This window comes from Scatophagus argus, chromosome 11, assembly GCF_020382885.2.
Source record: "Scatophagus argus isolate fScaArg1 chromosome 11, fScaArg1.pri, whole genome shotgun sequence".
Classification (NCBI taxonomy): Eukaryota; Metazoa; Chordata; class Actinopteri; family Scatophagidae; genus Scatophagus; species Scatophagus argus.
In genome coordinates, this window is record NC_058503.1 from 9,926,658 (window position 1) to 9,946,731 (window position 20,074).

The 20,074-nt window shown below is 39.2% G+C and overlaps 3 protein-coding genes across 8 annotated transcripts; all 3 read left to right on the forward strand.

Moving 5' to 3' along the window:
• The first annotated feature begins 911 nt into the window (after positions 1-911).
• LOC124067634 lies at positions 912-5,053 on the forward strand. Of its 2 annotated transcripts, none has more exons than XM_046405171.1 (6): positions 912-2,175; positions 2,264-2,587; positions 2,689-2,782; positions 4,370-4,433; positions 4,532-4,589; positions 4,703-5,053. In XM_046405171.1, the coding sequence occupies exons 1-6, from the start codon at positions 2,100-2,102 to the stop codon at positions 4,768-4,770; spliced, it is 684 nt and encodes a 227-aa protein (XP_046261127.1). In that variant the 5' UTR covers positions 912-2,099; the 3' UTR covers positions 4,771-5,053. The 2 variants fall into 2 exon arrangements, with proteins under 2 accessions (XP_046261127.1, XP_046261128.1); XM_046405172.1 differs by having other exon boundaries at positions 2,692-2,782.
• Positions 5,054-5,892: 839 nt separating this feature from the next.
• LOC124067633 lies at positions 5,893-9,779 on the forward strand. 4 transcript variants are annotated; one of them, XM_046405169.1, is made up of 5 exons: positions 5,893-6,105; positions 6,194-6,520; positions 6,622-6,715; positions 9,159-9,255; positions 9,409-9,779. In XM_046405169.1, the coding sequence occupies exons 1-5, from the start codon at positions 6,030-6,032 to the stop codon at positions 9,523-9,525; spliced, it is 711 nt and encodes a 236-aa protein (XP_046261125.1). In that variant the 5' UTR covers positions 5,893-6,029; the 3' UTR covers positions 9,526-9,779. The 4 variants fall into 4 exon arrangements, with proteins under 4 accessions (XP_046261125.1, XP_046261126.1, XP_046261124.1 ...); XM_046405170.1 differs by having other exon boundaries at positions 6,625-6,715; XM_046405168.1 differs by having other exon boundaries at positions 5,895-6,105; positions 6,625-6,715; positions 9,156-9,255.
• Positions 9,780-11,865: 2,086 nt separating this feature from the next.
• On the forward strand, positions 11,866-16,937 carry LOC124067628 (nectin-1-like). Of its 2 annotated transcripts, XM_046405161.1 has the most exons (8): positions 11,866-11,923; positions 12,548-12,889; positions 12,983-13,285; positions 14,712-14,805; positions 15,237-15,388; positions 16,443-16,545; positions 16,650-16,794; positions 16,895-16,937. In XM_046405161.1, exons 1-7 carry the CDS (start codon positions 11,881-11,883, stop codon positions 16,786-16,788), a joined length of 1,176 nt encoding a protein of 391 aa, XP_046261117.1. In that variant the 5' UTR covers positions 11,866-11,880; the 3' UTR covers positions 16,789-16,794; positions 16,895-16,937. The 2 variants fall into 2 exon arrangements, with proteins under 2 accessions (XP_046261117.1, XP_046261116.1); XM_046405160.1 differs by lacking the exon at positions 16,895-16,937 and having other exon boundaries at positions 16,650-16,881.
• Positions 16,938-20,074: the final 3,137 nt, after the last annotated feature.

Sequence of the window (20,074 nt, forward strand, 5' to 3'; positions counted from 1 at the left end):
GACCATCTTCCTTTTGACATGTAGTTAGTTTGGTTTAATATTTAGATTTACGGCACTATTCTGTAAACACTTTCTGAAATAATCAATTGTCATCTGGAAGCTCAAAATGAGAAATTTAGAAATGCGGGAATTCAATTTAATATTGTGAAAAGGTGATACAGAACAATGATCAAACAAAAAATGAAAAATAAAAAATTGCTTAAAAATGTTTTATTACTGTTTTCCATGTGTCACTGACAGTAGGGTAACTACAGAAACTTTTTATGTCTCTGTAGTAATTATGTTTCTCATAAAGGGGACCCCAAAAGCAAGACACATGGAAAAACACGAGAATTTACTGAACTTAGGGAGGTTTTCCTTACAGAAGATGAAAAAAAATGCTGAATCTAACCAACAAAAGCTTTCAGACTAAGCTGATTCGGGGAAGAACGACGGGTGAGTGCTCGTGGTCTCCATTTCCTCCAGCAGGAATCCGAGGAGCTGAGTAGGGGTCCGTTCACAAACAGGAGGGCAGAATGAACACGGAAGCAGAGCATGGGCAGGTGAACCTTGGCCTTCACAGGGAAAAACTCTCTATACAAGGAGAGCCGATCTGGATAAGGCAGAGGGAGAGTCTGGCAAAGGTGGAGAAGAGAGACTGGACTTTAAAAGGCGGCTCATTGGAGAATTGGAGGCAGGTGACGGAGAACAGGAACGCCCAGATCAGCTCTGCATTGGACCCTTAAGGGAGGCTCAGCACATCCACTCACACAACCAGGAATGAGGAGAGGAATAGGGGGAAAAAAGAGAAAAAATCAAGGGAGCACAAAAAACACCAAATCAACCAAAGTAGTATGGATAGCTGTGGTCAGAGGCTTTATGTTTTTTTCCCTGTCTCTTGAGGAAATTTTCCACAAATGTCTTCTTGGATGCGATTAGATTTTGGTGGGTCACATTTTTAGCAATAACTCAAGAATTCATACACAACTTATGACAAAACTTTGCACAAATGTCTAATAAAAAAAGCTAAAGCTATCAGTGTAAAGTAAAGAGAGTGAAGTGAAACATCATCTTTATTTTAACATCTTCGTGTTTTTTGTCCTTGTTTCAACAAGGTTACTCAGAAGCAGAAGTGCGCATTGTTGTCATATTTCACATGATCTCGAGTGTCCACCTTGAAACTGTGTTGACTGTACTGATCTTGTTCTGTGTGAAGCATGCATGCTTCCACCATTTTGAGCTTCATGTGACTGTCATTGAACCATGTGATGAAGCTCTCTGCCAGTCACTGCATAAAGGTATACTATACATGAGAAGAAGAAAAGAAAAGAGAAAGAAAGAGAAGAAATTATTAAATTAATTTGATAGTACAAATTAATAAAACTCAAATTAATTTTAAACATAGAGTGCAGTTTTTAAATTTCAGAGACAATCAGAGGGAGTATACTTGGTCCACTGATGTCTTTGGCTTATCTAGCATTAATTAATTGTTTTCAACTGGCTTTAGTTGAAGGTGTGTGTCCCTCTAGGGCTTTAGGAATTACATAGAAGGGGCTATCAGTCAAAACATAGCTGAGCTTATTAGGACAAAGCGCAGCGCCGATATGTCAAAATGTGTTCAGTGAAAAACGGTCTACTAATGCGTCAGTTCTGTGATTTCCACAATCGTGATTGAAAACAAATACAATATTTGTTGCTTTTATCACATGCTGAACAACGCGACATGAAACAGCATAAGCATTATAAGGTAGTCAATGGGCTGTGCAACTGTGAAAATTCTCTCAGAACTGCGAACCTACAGCCACACTTGCGGTTTTCCTGCAGTTGAACATTGCACAAGTATGTGCAATTCATATTACAATTTCTTGACTGAAAAATAAAATGGGAAAAGAAGGCACAAGCTTGAATTTTGAATTATCAGTATTACAAGTGGAATTGAATAACTGCATGATTCCCACATGACTTAACTTTATATTTCATCAAACATGTGAATCAGTCTCCACGCACGTTGGCACTGAGCATTTAAATAACTAAGTAACTAACTAACCACTTCCTCTTCTCTGTGCCTTTGCTGAAAATACATACACAAACCTGATGTGAGTTTCCACTCTGACTGTCTGATGGTCATCATGTTTCATCTAAACCAAGCAGCTCTGCTCTCCACTCAGCTGTTACTGATGCACCAACTTGTTGCAGGTACAGTAGAGATTTGTGTTTGTGATGCAAGCTTTTATCAAGATTTAATGAAAGATTTCATTTTATATTGACTCATCGTTTCTTTCAGTGTTAGACAATGGTCCAGTTTCCCGCAGGAGTATGCAGGTGTCCAGTGGAAAGTCTGTCACACTCACCTGCAACGCATCCATGGCAAATGTAACTCAAATAAATTGGACCAAAGGCAGCTCTCTTTTTACTCATGTGATCTTAAAGAATCAGACTTTTTCAAATCTGACCTCTCACAGACTGAGAGTAGACCCAAACTTCCCTTTAAACCTGCACATTTCTAATGTTCAGCATAATGACACAGGACTCTATAGATGTACTGCAAATAGTGTAAATACTGTAACTACTACTGAGTGGAATTTAACAGTGTCTGAGGAACTTGAAGGTAGGTCGAGCACAAAGCAGATCTGATCTCTACATCAGGCTTAGTGCATTTCAAAGCTCACACTGCATGCTAACTTAAATGCCTTCACATCTGTTTTTAAGCAGCAGTCGGGTCACCGTGGTATTTTCTATACATACTCACATGTGTACTTGGATTTCTTCTGTGTTGCATCACTTCAGCTGTCTGCCTCTGCAGGTGAGTGCGACCTTTTAGCTTTCCAGTTTGTATGGACAAATTATTTTCTCTCGTCTCTATTGACCTTGTTTGCTGTCCTTGAAAAGTCATTTGCCTCCTTCGGTTGAACTGTTTTTGCTAATTGTGGAGGCTGCAATATTGAGAGGAAATGCACACAATGATGCCCACACAAATGAGGTCAGAGGCATAGCTATGAACAGGACACTCACAGTCATGTCCGTTGTATTCGTCTTGTTTCTTGTGAGGAACTTATGTCATAAACACTTGGACATAACTGTTATTTTAGAAGCTGACTCAAGTGTGTTTACAGACTTTCATCACAGGCAATTTGAACATGGTTTTATTATATTATGTTATATTATGTTATATTATTTTATTATTATTTCTAACAGCTCAATGCCTCACAATTATAATAAATTAATAAAAGCTTTACCAACATAAAATATACCCTACTGTTAAAATGTTTCCTGAAATAAATCAAGATCTACTGAAAGAAAAAGTCAGTAAGCCTACTTTAAATATCATAGCATTCAACAATGATTTTTGATACCTGACATTTTTAGATCCTCTTTGTTACAGACACATATTGACCTTAATGCTGACAAATTGAATTCACACCCAACATAATTCAGCATAGAACATGAAAATAACTGAAAACAAATCAAAAATTTTCGATACCTTATTTTTGACATTGACATGTCAGTCATGGCTTAAAATCCTGAACAATATTATATCACTCACAGAGGCTAATTTTTAAATATGAACAGTGTTTTGACACTGTAAAGGGAGAGTTCACACCAAAATCAAAAATTTAAACACTCTTTCCAGAAATCATGATAATCCACAGACCTTGTCGTGAATAGTGTCATATAGAAACTATTTTCTTTCTACCAAACTACAACGTTTTACTGTATGAAAAGAAACATCTACTCATGGACGAGAGACTTTTGCTTGTGACGGGTAAAATGTAAATAGTGACTGATGACCTGTTAGATAGCTTAGTTTGCTCAATTAATTTGAAATTTTTTATTCACCCGTGAATAAATGCGTGCTTTCTTCTACATGGTGATATTTAAGGAAAATGAAATTGTTTTGGCATCTTGAGCATCGCGAGCAAAGTTTCATCTCGTTCCCTTATTTTCAAGAGAAGACAGACATTTTTATAGCTGATATCTCCAAAATTCGGTGTCTCTCGTCAAAACCATCTAAATGGTTAAATAGCACTTCAGGTGAGAGGAAAAGTGTGTCCTTTTGATTTGGGGTGAACTGTCCCTTTTAAATACATGTTGCTCATAATACTTCTTTACTTTTACATAAAAATTTTGCAGGACTTTTACTTGCAATGCAGCATTTTAACATTGTGATATTGTTAATTGTTCTAAAGTAAAGGATATGAGTACTCCTCCCATAAGTGTTTGTGAGTTCACTGCAGCCTCCGATACAGTACACCTTTTATGTGTTTGACTTTTGAAAAATTTTAATTTGGGTTTATTGTCCACTGCACCTCATGTGATGAGCTGCACCTGAAACACCTGCAATGTGCTATGAAGTTTGGTGTCTTAATTGGTCATGGCCTTTCCTCTGTAGAAAACTGGGGACCAGGAAGTCACACCAGACCCCGGATCAGTTTCGTCACGACTTGGAAGGAGAGGTCAGATAAAGTTTGACGTATTTGATACTTTCACATTTCTCTGCTTTTCTTGTCATTCTTGGAGAAACCCTGAACTTTATTTTTACTTGTCTCCACAGGTGGTCTACTCCCAACCACAGTTCGGCACAGAGGGAAGGACGAATAACAAGCGGAGGAGTCAGTATATAGAGAGGCTCAATTTGATCTATGGTTGATCTACTGAACTGACGAGCCATTCAAATGAGAAGGATCAAATATAACTGACATAATATTTATGCATTTCAAACCAGGTGCTCCAAGCGAATGCTATCACAGAGAGAACAAATGGATGACTGACACCTCCAGCTCAAAACATTAAAACCAAAACTGTCACTTTAAGGGATTTTGTTTTTCGTGCGTATTTTGTATTTGTGGTACTCTGTGTATTTTAATATGTTCCTGTGTATATGAGTTATGTTGTGTTGAATGTTTCCCAATCTGTTCTGCACTGTGAGCCCAACAAGGCAAGTTGCTAAGAATGTTTGTCACAATGGACATAAAGTCAACTTGACAGGCAGTTGGGGTTGTGCGCCCCCTGTCGTTCTGCAAGGGGAATGACATGGGGTCTACTCAACAGAAATAAATGACCTTTCTGAGAGGCCCATCGAGTGTAGATTTACTTTCAGTTATGCCAGTGGAGGGCAAATGTGAGTGTGTGTGGATCTGCTGCTTTTACTCTGTGGACATGAGACACAGACAACAATATCTGTCTGATCATGCCAAATGGTATAAAATGATACAACACACACGCACACACACACACACACACACACACATACATACATACATACAGAGGCCATCTTATTAAAGCAACAGATTTTTTTCAGAAATTTTATTTATTCCCGAGGGGAAATTCTTTTTACGTACAGACATTGCACTTGCAATTTCCCAACCAAGAAAATGAGAATGAAAAATATAAAAAAATAAGATAAAATCTAAAATAAAGTATAAGATGTAAAATATCAGATATTTGCATATATCTGTACATTTCTACATTTCCGGGAAAAAGTATGTGTGTCCGTTACAGTGCAGAGTTTAATAGTTTGATGATGGTTGCTCGTAATGGTGCCAGAATGGCCCTGCGATCAAAACAATGAACTTTTCCAGAGCAGAAGCTGTTGACTCCTCAGGGTAAATGCATATGTAATTCACAAGGTGACAAGGCCTCCTTATTATGCTTCTCATAAGCATCAAAAATCTATTTGATACGCTCTGAGAGCACAGTCACAATGGGTTCACAAACGCGTGTTCAGCTCTATGCAGACGTGGTTTGCTTGTGGTTGGTCTGTTATGTGCATTTTATGTTTCAGTTTAACATTTGATCACTGATAACATCATGTTGTGGTGTGTTTTCAAGAAGGACCAAGTCTGAATTGTCAAGATTCTAACTTGAGTGAAAATGATTGTCCACTCATTTAAATTACTAAACACATTCAACTGGATTGGATTGTGAATGTCACATGACTTAAGTGGTGTTAAATATGCGTATGAAGCATACCATAAACAACAACTCACCACTTCCTCTTCTTTGCACAAATACACACACAAAAAAATGTGAGTTTCCACTCTGACTGTCTGATGGTCATCATGTTTCATCTAAACCAAGCAGCTCTGCTCTCCACTCAGCTGTTACTGATGCACCAACTTGTTGCAGGTACAATAGAGATTTGTGTTTGTGATGCAAGCTTTTGTCAAGATTTAATGAAAGATTTCATTTTATATTGACTCATCGTTTCTTTCAGTGTTAGACAATGGTCCAGTTTCCCGCAGGAGTATGCAGGTGTCCAGTGGAAAGTCTGTCACACTCACCTGCAACGCATCCATGGCAAATATAATGCAAATAAACTGGACCAAAGGCAGCAGCTCTCTTTTTGCTCATGTGATCTTTAAGAATCAGACTTTTTCAAATTTGACCTCTCACAGACTGAGAGTAGACTCAAACTTCCCTTTAAACCTGCACATTTCTAATGTTCAGCATAATGACACAGGACTCTATAGATGTACTGCAAATAGTGTAAATACTGTAACTACTACTGAGTGGAATTTAACAGTGTCTGAGGAACTTGAAGGTAGGTCGAGCACACAGCAGATCTGATCTCTACATCAGGCTTAGTGCATTTCAAAGCTCACACTGCATGCTAACTTAAATGCCTTCACATCTGTTTTTAAGCAGCAGTCTGGTCACCGTGGTATTTTCCATACATACTCACATGTGTACTTGGATTTCTTCTGTATTGCATCACTTCAGCTGTCTGCCTCTGCAGGTGAGTGCGACCTTTTAGCTTTCCAGTTTGTATGGACAAATTATTTTCTCTCGTCTCTATTGACCTTGTTTGCTGTCCTTGAAAAGTCATTTGCCTCCTTTGGTTGAACTATTTTTGCTAATTGTGGAGGCTGCAATATTGAGAGGAAATGCACACAATGATGCCCACACAAATGAGGTCAGAGGCATAGCTATGAACAGGACACTCACAGTCATGTCCTTTGTATTTGTCTTGTTACTTGTGAGGAACTTATGTCTTAAAAACTTGGTCATAACTGTTATTTTAGAAGCTGACTCAAGTGTGTTTATATGCTTATAAAAAAATTAAAAAATAAGGACTTAATATCCGCTTTCGGGAATATGAACATGTATTTATAATATAATATAATATAATACAATACAATACAATACAATACAATACAATATATTAAAAAAACATGTTCATATTCCCTAAAGCGGATATTAAGTCCTATAGTTAAGTCCTTATATTTAACAACTCAATGCATCAGTGTTAATAAATAAATAATAATAAATATATAAAAGCTTTGCCAACATAAAATATACTCAATAAAAGCAAACAAAAAAACACAGTTTAAAGAAGTTCATGTACGCGGCAATGACTTCCTCCACTCTCCCCCATTTATCACTGTAAGTGACGGAAGTGTGAACCAGCTGTGTTGTTAGATTTTTCTCTATAATCTACATTTACAAACAGCAACACAACAGCAGTGCAGTGTTGAGAGTTGTTTGTTTTTTTTTTGCATTGTTGTTAAAAATGTGAACTTGATGATGACGCTGCGGCACAGAGAAACTCTTCATGGCAGACATTTTGACTTGTCAAAGTGGGAAAACAGCAGGCTTAAATAACATTAATGTCAGCTGCTCTTCATTACGTGTCCCAGTAAAGCACATCAGTGAGAGAGCAAACACAACGCCACCGAACTGGCTCGCATACGTGCCTTCATTAATGTTATCACTTTCACCTGTGCTTTCCTGCTTTAAGACGTCAAAATGTCTGCCATGGAAAGGATCAACTGCTGCCACCTTGTCAAAAATAGTCTCACATTATATCATGAGGTGTTTTCTCATTATCACTGAACATTTTTCGCCATGACAAAATGTAACTTTCTCATATTAAATGACAAAACTTTCATGTGAAAATCAACAGTTTAAAAAGAAGAAGTTTCGTCCTTTCAATACAAACAGACGTGCCTTCCCTTCATAACATGATGAACTGGTATTTATCACAAGAAACGTACATATGTTGTAAAAATGGGAAAAAATCGAGTCAATGCAAGAGCTGTTTTCAATAACATATAGTAAACAGTGAACCTGAGTTAATTAGGAGTGGCCTTCCTCCATCTGTTAATCTGAAACAAACATGGTCTCATCTTTGACAGGATCGTAATGTGAATAGTTTAGACCTGATCTATAATATCACCAACTGTTTATCAATTCTTTAATGGCCTTCTGATAGAAAATGATATGAAAGAGTAAGAAAAACTGTGACTATTTCCCGCTCCTTTTTTTAGCAAGAAATGTGAAGCCTGGAGTGAGAGACAGAGGGCGACAAAGTCACAGTGTGAAGAGTGAGAGGAATGAGACAGAAGGTGCAGAACAGTCATCTTTGCTCCTGAACAGAAACCTTCCGCCATTTTTATTTGAGAAACTGAACCCAGTGGCCTCCCTTTCCACTGACAACAAGGAACCAAGTATATTTACTCCAGTAACCTACTGTACTTAGGTTCAGTTTTGAGGTAACCTGAAAAATATTGTACAACCTAAATTGGGAACCACTAAAATATCTTCTATATTTAAAATAACCCAAATTAGTTCAACTTCAACCAGCCACAGCGCAGTACAATGTACAATGACACATCACAGTCTCCCACTGAAATGATAAGCCTATTAGTCAGTTAGTGGACCACCAGAAAATGTTCATAATTGATTGATCTAATTTTATAATTGATTCTTTAAACACGACATTTAAAGAATACATTTTATATAACAAAGGAATAATCAATTAGTCAAAAAAAAATGCGATTTAATTCTTCAAATATAATTTGTTGTAGTCCTACTGTTATTGTTGTTGTTGTGGCAAAAAAAAAAAAATCTAGTTGCGCCTCCTCAGGTCAAGATGAAGTTCAGTTCAATACTTATATACAATATCTGTCTTTGTCTCTTATTACAAAGGAGTGCAAACAAGGGCCTCCATGTACAGGAAGAGAAGTTGGTCATACTGCAACTTATGCTTGAATATCACTCTTTGTTTCAAATAAGTGCATTTTTTATCAGCAAGGTCAAAACATAGTCCACCTGGTCCACGCGGTACACCCGTCTCCAATCTCTGCAGGGTTAGGGTTAGGGGCTCACGTCATAATGTGTCTGAAACAACTAGAAAATGCTGTGGCATCTCATTATCAGTCACATTTTTATTCCAGCAGGAAAATCCAGACCAAGACCCCAGAGCAGGATTTAGTCAGTGGCAATGACTGTCGGACCCTGACTTACGTCCTGTTTCATGTCCAGCAGGAAGGAAAGGTCAGAGGAACTTACAGTCATTATTCAAACTATGATGTTCTTGTCACACAATTTTTCAGCAGCCTTTCATATTTTCTGCGCATCTGTTTCTCTGTTTATTTTTTTTTTTCTTGGAGTTAAAATGCATTTCTTTCCACTTTCTGTCCCCCACAGGTGGCTCCTGATCAGCCCCAAAGTTGTGTAGAAAACAGGATGAATCTCAAGCAGAGGCTCAGCTCTGCTTTAGGCCTGACAAGCGTGACGTTTAGCTTAAAGCTGAATGAGGAATAGGAGATGTGTCAGACAGGAAGTACAAAACAAGCCATGTTTGATGATGAATGATGATATGAAAGTTGATTATTATGTATTTTCCAGATGGTCATACTAACTTAAATGAAGTAAGCAAACAAAAATTGGGTCACTTTTGATAGCAAATTGGGCCATTTTGGAACATTTTTTTATGTAGAGCATAAAAATCTTGAAAAGAAAATTTACATCTACAGCTGACGTCCGATGCATCTACATTACAGTCTTTCAAAATTCCACCATCAGAAGAACGTACTGTTTTTGAACCATTCAGAGTCAACTTTTTTTTCCACTTTTTTTTTTTAAAGCATTCACCATTATGTCTCTGTCAACCATCAACATGACTTGCTACTTAGAGTGAATGAGATATCTGGAGGCCAACAGTCCAGATGAAATGTAGACAGCGCCCTCTCTTGGAATCAAGTTAAATAGCAATACAGGCTCATGGCAGTCATTGGCCTTGAGATTCATCGACGCAATGCTTTCTTGATCCATCCATCCATTTTCTATACCGCTTATCTGGCAGGGTCGCGGGGGAGCTGGCTACGGGCGAGAGGCGGGGTACCTAATGTCCATGTTTTTGGTATTGTGGGAGGAAGCCGGAGAACCCGGAGAAAACCCATGCAGGCACAGGGAGAACATGCAGAGAACTCCACATAGAAGGGCCCAGACCGGGATTCGAACCTGGAAGCCTCTTGCTATGAGGCGACAGTGCTAACCACTGCACCACCGTGCCGCCCATGCTTTCTTGATATTTAAGGGATTGTTTTATGGATTTTCTAGAATGCTGTGGACTGGATTGAGATGGTCCATGTCCATGAGTGAACTAGAAGGCTAATTATAAGACCAACGGGTGAACCCAAATATTGCCAGGTGGGGTGTTAGTGCTCTATAGACAGACTATCAATATATCGGGTCAGAACTTTTGGTAATGTTCTATCAGACTAATCCCTGTGGTATAAATCTACTTCATGATACAAGGATTTCACATCCTGTCCATGATGAAATCACATGTAAAACATTTTTTTTCTCTAAATCTTTTTCCCTCATGACATGAGCTCAGTTTATCACCAATGAGTCATAACATTATTACTACTGACAGGTGAAGTGAATAACATTGATTATCTCAGAATAACAGAATAACAACAGAAACTCAGAAATCAGAAGCATGATCCTATTCACACATTGTGTTTTTTATGAGGGGAACAGTTGTTTTGTTCTGTTGCACATCATTTTCATCATCATTTCCTACATGGAAGCTACTGAATTTGTTATGTTTACAATCGTTTGTTCACGTTTCACATGAAAACAATGAATGGAGACTCACAATAATAATACAAAATAAATATTTTTCATTGATTTATCAATACGGAAATAAAAAATATAAAGTCTCTTTTAAAACAGAACAGTAGGCTTACATATATCAAATATGAACCTAATCTATTTTTGTTTTTATCGAACTGGTTGTCAGATCTAAACGTTTACATAAATAAAAATATAAATTGATCCATGAAATAACCTTACTGATCTGTTAGCTATGAACTAATCACATAAAGTCACAGTAACTTGATCAGTTGTTCATAGTGAGCAGAACACGTTAAGATCAGATCCCGAGCGATCCGGAAACAGCAGCCTGGGGAGGTGAAGTGAGGTGAAGCTGCTGTTTCCGCTGTGCGCAGGATCGCTCACCATCTGCACTTTAAAATCGGTTGCACGTCTCCATCGTTCTGTACGGTAACGCTTGTTACTGTAGTCCTGCCTCTGCCTTCTCCACTCGACTCTTTGTGTTACTTCCACTGCAGGTGTTTAACACGAGCAATGACAGCTTCTTTATCTTCTGTAACAAATCTTTGTAAGCTACAGGAATTCACTACAATTCGCGCACCCTAACTTCCTCACAGGTAATTTGCCTCTGACAGACGGGACTTTATCTGTTACTGCCACTAAATACGATCAGTTTTGTCGATTAACCTATTGATGTGAGAGCTGTTTTACATTGAGTATTATTCAACTTTTTTAATTAAACAAAACAAACAAATTATTTTGACTTGTCAAACATGAACATTTTATTAAACAAACATTTTTTGCAACAACAGCAGTTTAGTTAGTTTAGTAGTTCTGACACTTCATCCCTTTGATTTATTTAAGGGAATCGGTATGAAAGAGAGGGAGGGTACAACAAGAATCTGGATGATATTGCGTCATGACTTTCATCGTGAAACCCCAGGAAGTCCCGCCCGCGTGTTCCTCCTGATGTGACGGGTAAGCTTCGCAGACAGAAGATGGAAAAATTCTTTGTCACGTTTTAATCTCTGAACATGGACGCCGTGTAGCCCCACGATGCTTTTACTGATGTTAGCGTTAAACCTGAGCACAGCTGAAGGTATGTACAGTGAACGACCTTTTCTTTACGCAGGCAGCTTGTCTACGACGTGTTTGTCGTGTTGTTAAGAAAATACGACACAAGCAACTGAGGGAAAAAGAAGTGTAAATGGATTTTTGCTGATAAAATAAGACGTACCAAAATGTTTTATTTTACAGTAAAGGTTTTATTTCACAGTATAACAAAGATGGTCGACATTGTAATGGAAGGACAAACAAAAGCATTAAAATTGTAATTTATTACTCCAGCTGACCTGAAAATGAGGATAAAGAACAGATGGTACCGTACAGGTTGTGTTTGTAATATGTGCATAAGCTGTGGAGAGTTTTTAGTTAACCAAACCAAAGTCCTACTAATGGCTAATTGTCTGTTATATTTAAGTATTTAAAAATGACTCTTTGTCATTTTTTTAAAAAAAATGAGTCATTCCTAGTTCACCAGCAGGTTCACATTTAATCAGACGTAACTCATTAAGAAAGATTGATTCAAACTCCTTTTTTCCCTGGTTACAAAGTGTTTTTCACATAATTTAAACATGAAATCCAAAAATTAATGCAAAATGACACCACAGTAAAAGAATGAAGAGAATGGATGAATTCTGATCAGAATTTCTTACTCTTGCAGCTCTACAGGTGATTGGAGGAAACATCACCGTGGGACAAGGACGGACTGCTGTCTTACCGTGCAAAGTCATTGACACCACGGAGACGGTTACTCAGATTTCATGGCAGAGAAAAACCAGAACAAAAACTGAGAATGAAAACTTCTTCACAGTCGTGTCCACAAATGGAGCAAAGGTTATCAATGGAGAAGATAAACGTTTTAAATTTGTTGGGAGCGTTAATGACTGCAATGGAACACTCCAGTTTTCCAATGTCACACTGATGGATGAAGGCAGCTACGCATGTGTCTTCACTATGTTCCCCAGTGGAAACCACAAGACAGAAGTGCCTCTAAACGTGCTTGGTAAAATGCATTAATGTATTAATGTATTGCACTGGATATTTTCTATTCATTCTTGCTTGCATGTTGACTCTTTGTGTACTGTAACTCTACTAGTTCCTCCAGTCTCAAGCCTCCAGTACAATATTCCTGTTCTGGGCAATGAGGAGGTTTCCCTGGCTCTGTGCACGGCTGCTGGTTCCAGGCCTCCCGCGGAGGTGAAGTGGTTGACTGGTACTCTGGAAGGAAAAGTGAGGGCAACAACCAACTCCACCAAGCATGACAACGGTACGACTACCACAGTCAGCTCTCTGTTTGGAGTACCAACCACAGAAATCAATAACCACGTGGTCCAGTGTGTCGTCACCAACGCAGCCCTGTTGAAAGAAGAAACCCTTCCCTTCACCTTGCAGGTCCACTGTGGGTATAAAAATAATTCCCTACTTCAGTTACTTGTGCAGCTAATGCCTATGTAATAAGCCTTGTTTCAAACTTGAATCTTGTTTTGTGTGTTATGTTAAAGGGACAGTTCACCACAGAAGTACAGATTTTTGTCACCTGTAATGCTCGATTAATTTGGTGTGAGTAGCTCAGTTTTGGAATCAGTGGCACTAAATGGCAGTTCACTTGTGGAGCTCAAAGTACCAAAAAATGTTTAAGCAGGATGTTTGAACTTCCCGAACTTTCCTGTCACAGCACCTCTTTGACTGGTGAAGTAACAGCATCCCATTTCTGCCTTTTGTCTTTCATGGAATATTTATTGCTCATCATTAATGTTCTTCAGTGTGGTAAGTTGAAGAATCCACAACCACCATCCATAAATCTCCATAGAGCCATACATTTGACCAAAACAACAATGCAGTGCTCGCCTCGTGCCTTCATTGTAAGTGATCTAAACCACAAAGATGACTCCTACTGGACCAGCGTGGTGTTCTTCATACACTTGGCTCTAGAAATGGCTCCTACATGGACATTAATAGAACAATAATAATTCAACAGTAATGCCTCTTTCCAGAAATCATTACTTAGTCACTCAAAATTTTTGCTGACAGCAAGGTCTGTGGATTATTCCGATCACCTCTAAAGTGATTTTTTTTGGTGCCCAAAAGTGACAGAGCCGTCACACGATTGCCATTGGCACTTTTGAAACTGTGGATTGTTGTGACATGGAATTTCTGTCTGCCTAAAGGGTAGACAACAACAATAGCAGATGGATAAGGTTAAACTTGATCAGTGCAAACTGAACCATTTTTGTGGTACTTTCCCAGTCTGACACCTGGTGTTGCCTGTGGAACTCCCAGATACTGACTGTTGAAATCAAACCCTCCTTTGTTGTCCAGCCTGCCTTAAAGGGAAAATAACGTGTTGGTTTGACAACCAGTCATGAAGGAAACACAGACCTGATGTTATTTATTCAAACATTGCTGTGTGATGTATGACCTTGATTGCTATGACTTTGAACTATGATGATCTTAAATTATTTAAGTCTCCATTTTTTACTGACAGAAAAGTGCTGGCAGGGTGCTGAGGAGCACAGATGTGAGTGCTGTGAGAGAAACAAAATGCAACATGTTGATTTTTATTGACAATAACTTGGTCCCTAACTTAGCACCATGTTAACAAAGGGTTGACTTGACACAACTACAAACTTACAACTCATAGTGTTTTCATAGACTCTCATCAGCAACATTCGGTGTCTTGCCAGCCTCCACGCACCACCACAAATTGGCTTCTCTGTCTAGGTTAATAAAATTTATGTACAATAAAGTATAAACAGATACAAAACAGATGCTGACACTGGATAAAAAACACTGTGCTGACATGGGCCTCTCCCCGTCTCCTGCAGTCCCACCCATGGAAGTTAACATTCGTGAACGAGCCAAAGACTCATTTGAATGTGTGTCTGATGCCAATCCAGATGCAGACTTTACCTGGAGCAGGTAACAAACGAGTTTGAGTTCAAACAATATTTACCTTGAAGCTCTGTTTGGTTTGTTCTTATCATAAGCTATTTTTAAACTAAACAAATATAGAAAAGCAGCACATTCTTGCCTCCTAAAAGACTTTTTCTGTCCACGCTAAAGGTTTAGCTGTTTACAGATTCATTAATTCTGTGTCAGTGAGCACTTATCCTTTATCCAAGACACTTGGAGTGGGTTATGTTGTGTAGTATTTATACACACAATAAAAGTCAGGTCAGCTTGTATGAACCTGTTTTTTAAATACAACAAACTAACCAAATATTTAGATCCTATGCTGAAATGAAAGCATAATCACCATCACAACAACATATGAGCCCTTGTATGTATTTGACTATACATCTGAAGTCTTTATTTAGCTGTACATTTCAGTGCTTGTTCGTGTGTTTCAGACCTGACAACTCGTGGCCTCAGTCTGCTGCCCGAGTAGGTGCAACGTTACAGTTTCGTAGCATGACCCCTGAGCTAAATGGCCTCTATGAGTGCGAAGCATTGAACACCTTTGGAAGAAAATGTGGTCACCTCTATGTGCATGTGACTTCAGGTGAGGTCAGGTTTGATTTGGCTGTGGGGTTCGGTCAAATGTTGTTGTTGTTTTTTGCCTTTGTTGTTATTCTGTTTCTGGATTTCAGTCCTCTGATGTTGCTTGCTTTTGTTAACATTTTTTTATTAGCTTGACCTGACATGGAATTGCTGAATTTTGATCAGGATTCCCTTCAGACCTCCCCATGGAGGTATTTCAACCATGTTGAACTGAAAGAGCAAACCAGGACAAACTCAGTAGCTAACTGGTGAATGATTTCGTCCCTTTGGCATCTGGCAAGCAGCTGAAAGGTTTGGCTATCTCGCCTTTTGCCACCGCAACCCAGACAAGTGTAAAACACCAGTGAAGGATGACTTGCTGCCCACACTCCATCCAGTGTGTTACAGGGAATAATTCAGTTCTGTGTGTGCAACTACTTAGCACAAGCATGTCCAATCTTGTGAAGGTCTTTAGTAGTAGTAGACCTTTTTCTTTTTGGCATGTCATAACAGGAACAGATGTGATTACTGACTGCATTCAGTTTAGCTGAGCTGCTATCAAGGTGTGGTATTGTACATGCTAGCTCACTGTCATGACTTACTGGGACACCTGATGGAACTGAGCCATTGTTAAAGATATTTGTTTCCTGAGTATAAATACATAAAACAGTAGAACAAGTAAAAATAAACGTGTGAGCTGTCACCATATTACACTGAAACTGAACTCATGAATCAGTAAAATCACTGTGCACAGAGCCTCACACACTGTTTCTTTGCTCATTAAAGCAGTCACAAACATACAGTGACACCATGAGTTATCTTAATTTAATGACGGTATGTTTTCCTCTCTGGATTCCATCGCTTCATTAAAGCCCAGAACTTATTGTCTGACCTGATTTGACTGCCAAAGGATAAAGATATGCTTTGATGTGGTATTCATTTCAGGACTTTTGTTGTGGGCAGCAGTAGAGCAACATATTATATTTTATCATAACAGGATGCGCCTGCTAAACTAGTGTACCATATTATATTTCCTGTTCCTGTATTCTTCTCTCTTGCTGTCTGTGTCCCTGCAGAGGTCTGCCGTGTTTGTTGGGCCTTATTTGTTATGTTGCTCATCCTCATTGCTTTTGCTGCTGGTGCAGGGTGGTACCTCTATAAAACTGGGAAATTCCAAAGGTACAGTAATATGACAGTAGTACTGCATGCATATGAGTGGATAAATATGTCAAGTGTGTAAGTATAAATTGTACATACACTGTAAATCTTTTGTTATTTGGTAGGTTTTTTTCAAGGTCAGAAGAGGGCACAAGCAGAGAGAGAGAACCAGTACGAACATCCTCCAGATCACGTGAACGCACTGATCATGGAGAAGAAGAAGAAGAAGAAGACGAAGAAAGAGAAGAAGAGAGGCCATTATAGGCAGAGGTAGAGGATTTAGTAGTTAAAGGTGTTTGGTTTAATTCTTACTGGTTTGTCTTTTTTTTCAGCTTAGTTTTTTTCTAATTTTTTTTTTTTTTTTTAACAGAAATCCGGGTGGCACGGTGGTGCAGTGGTTAGCACTGTCGCCTCATAGCAAGAGGGTTCCAGGTGCGAATCCCGGTCTGGGCCCTTCTATGTGGAGTTTGCATGTTCTCCCTGTGCCTGCGTGGGTTTTCGCCAGGTACTCCGGCTTCCTCCCACAATACCAAAAACATGCACATTAGGTTAATTGGCTACTCTAAATTGCCCCTAGGTGTGAGTGTGAGAGTGTGTGCTTGTCTGTCTTTGTGTGTTGGCCCTGCGATTGGCTGGCGACCAGTCCAGGGTGTACCCCGCCTCTCGCCCGTAGTCAGCTGGGATAGGCTCCAGCTCCCCCGCGACCCTGACGGATAAGCGGTATAGAAAATGGATGGATATAACAGAAATCCTTGTATACAAACAAGGAATTTGACTCTGCTTAGTCTCTTTGCTCTCAAAGTACACAACAGACACTTCACATATTAGAGTAAAAACCAGAAGGGGGCAGTAAGAAACATTAAAGATACTATATACAATAAGGTAAAGATTAAAAGATAAGATAAAAAAAAGATCTTGAATTTCCCCTGGGATCAATAAAGTATCTATCTAGCTATCTATCTGTAAAAAATACTATATATAAGAACAGTGGATCTGTGTAATAGTGCAATGACAGTGTAGGTAGACTAACATTTTAAAAATAGAAACAGTGCAATGCAATGCAGTGCAAAAGACAGATAATAATATTACTATATGGTTAAATAAATGAGGTAGATGAGCAGGACATTTGTGATTGTCATTGTCCAGTGTAAGGATGGGGGGCTATTTCAAAGTGTTGAACAAAGTGAAAATATGTGGAGACACATTTGAAACCCTCTTTGACATCCGTGGCAGCGGCGAGTTGTAGCACAGTTGATGTGGCGACATACAGACGCCACGGCTAACATTTCATTCCTGACTCAGCTGGTTAATGAACAGCAACACACAGAGCTCAGATTCACACAGATTGTTTGGAGTAAAGCAGCTGTCCTGCTTTCACCTTTATTTTACCAGGAAGTCCCATTTAATTCTGTTTCCTTTGGAAAGTTTATGATTTCAGCTTTTCTCTTAACAGTTTTAATTTAATTATATTAAAATAAGCTGCAGGCATGTTTGAAATACCAAAAGCTGCCTTTGTAATCGGTGCTTAAGACAGCTGTTATTGTATTTATGAGTCTAATGAGAGATGAGGACAGGAGGAGAGATATTAGCCTGTCCCTGCCTCAGCCCCATGCTTGTTGAACTGCATTTGAGCATGTGGAGCTGACATGTTTTGTGGTTGCCGTTCTGTGCGCTTGTGTCACTTACACGCACCCATTTTTATATGTGGAAGTTTAAAAATGAGTGAAACACAATAGAGGAACTTGTTTCTTGCTCTTCTTTTTCTGGTGTAGCTTCCCCCTAAAAACAACAAAGCATGTGAATACTGATTTGGACATCAGTTACCATGGCGATGATCCAAGTCTTGAAACATCTGGGTCAGCCTTTGTCCCCCCAAATTACCAACAACTTTTTTTCTTGTAGTCAGATGTCATTCCTTAAGTATGTTTTACTGCTAATAGGGGTGACTGAAAGTTGTAGCCCAGTATTTTCATGTGTCCCCAATTTACAGATGTTCCCTAATCACCTCACAAGCGATTGGTTCAGCACTTAGTGGGCTGCTGCCACTGGAGAACTCAGGTACATGAAGTGGGTTTGTGAGACAGAAGCTCAGTTGGGTTTTGGCAGAGTGACATTAGACATTCTCGGATGTGAAATTGAGCGAAGCTTGATTCTTAGCTGTAGACTGTTGAGAGAGAAGTCACCATCAGGGCGACCGCTGTCCATCCTTTCTTTCCAGTTAAGTGGATTAACTTGGTGAGTTAGCCACATAAAGTTGCCCGGTTGGCATTAAGACTTTGATGTGATACTTTGAATCATGTGTTATTTAAGACCAGTAAGGATATAACATGTTGGGTGATGTGCAGTAGACCTAAGTGTGGTTGTGGTCGTGAGGTGTCCAGTTGCCTTCCTCTGCCAATCACTGCCTAAAAGTTAAGGAAGTGCAGCCTGCATGGTTGATCTAATGAAGCATATAAGTCAGTTTGTGTGCATTTGTGCAAACGTAGACAGCCACTCACACTGCACTGCACGTTTGGACTTCAGTATGCTGCAATATGTGCAATATATTCATTCATGCCGGTCATTTTTAAAGATCAGAATTTGCACTGATACTTTGTACTATTTTTGTTTATTTTAAAATCTATTTCTTTTTCAGATATGTATTAGGTGTGCATTTTTGCAACCTGTTTTTAGGCAGTTTCATTCAGCAAGTATTCAGTGCACGTGCTCAGATTGACAGAAAAAGAAATGAAAAGGCCCGAAGCCAAGCCGATCAGAGGAACTCGTTGAGTCAAATGAACGCTGGACTCCACTTTCCTGAGGATGTGGTTAATACATGGAGAAACTGATTAAACCTGATCAGAAGGATGTGGCAGAAACATCCTGGGGTTGCCATACCAGGCAGTGATGCAGCTGCCTCAACGGTCCTCCTGAAGACGGGGGAGGAGGAGGAGCTTTCCTCAACTTCCTCAGGAAGTGGAGTCACTGCTGGGCATATAGAGGGTTATAGTTCCTAATAGCCGAGCCAAGTGAACGATCTCCACAGTGGAGCCATCAATGCTCAGCGGAGAGCAGTCCCCCTGTGCTCTTCTGAAGTCAGTCATCTCTTTGGTCTTGTTGACGTTCATGGACAGGTTGTTGACTTTGTACCAGTCCGTTGCATTACATTACATTACATTGCACCTCTTCTCTATAAGTGCAACTTTACTTGAGTAACTGTTAACATGACTAGTTGATCTCCTCGGTTTGTCTCCCATCTCTTCACCTGAACACCTGCTGATCATTCTCTCTAATCAAGTCCTCCTGAAGCTGCCAGTATTTAAGCGCCATGCAGGTCAGTGAGTTTGTTGGCAGACAGAAATAAATTTTCTTTTTGAAACACAGGTTTCCTTCATTTCTACTCCTACAAACTGTAGTTTTTTATGCTCTAAACAATGAAGAACTGTTCCCAGATGGCTCTGGACTTTTTGAACTCTGTCAGGAAGAATGGCTCTCCTCCTACATCAGCTCCTCCACAATGGAGTCATTCATTAATTCTGATCGCCGTTGGATTAATCATTAAAGGGAAAAA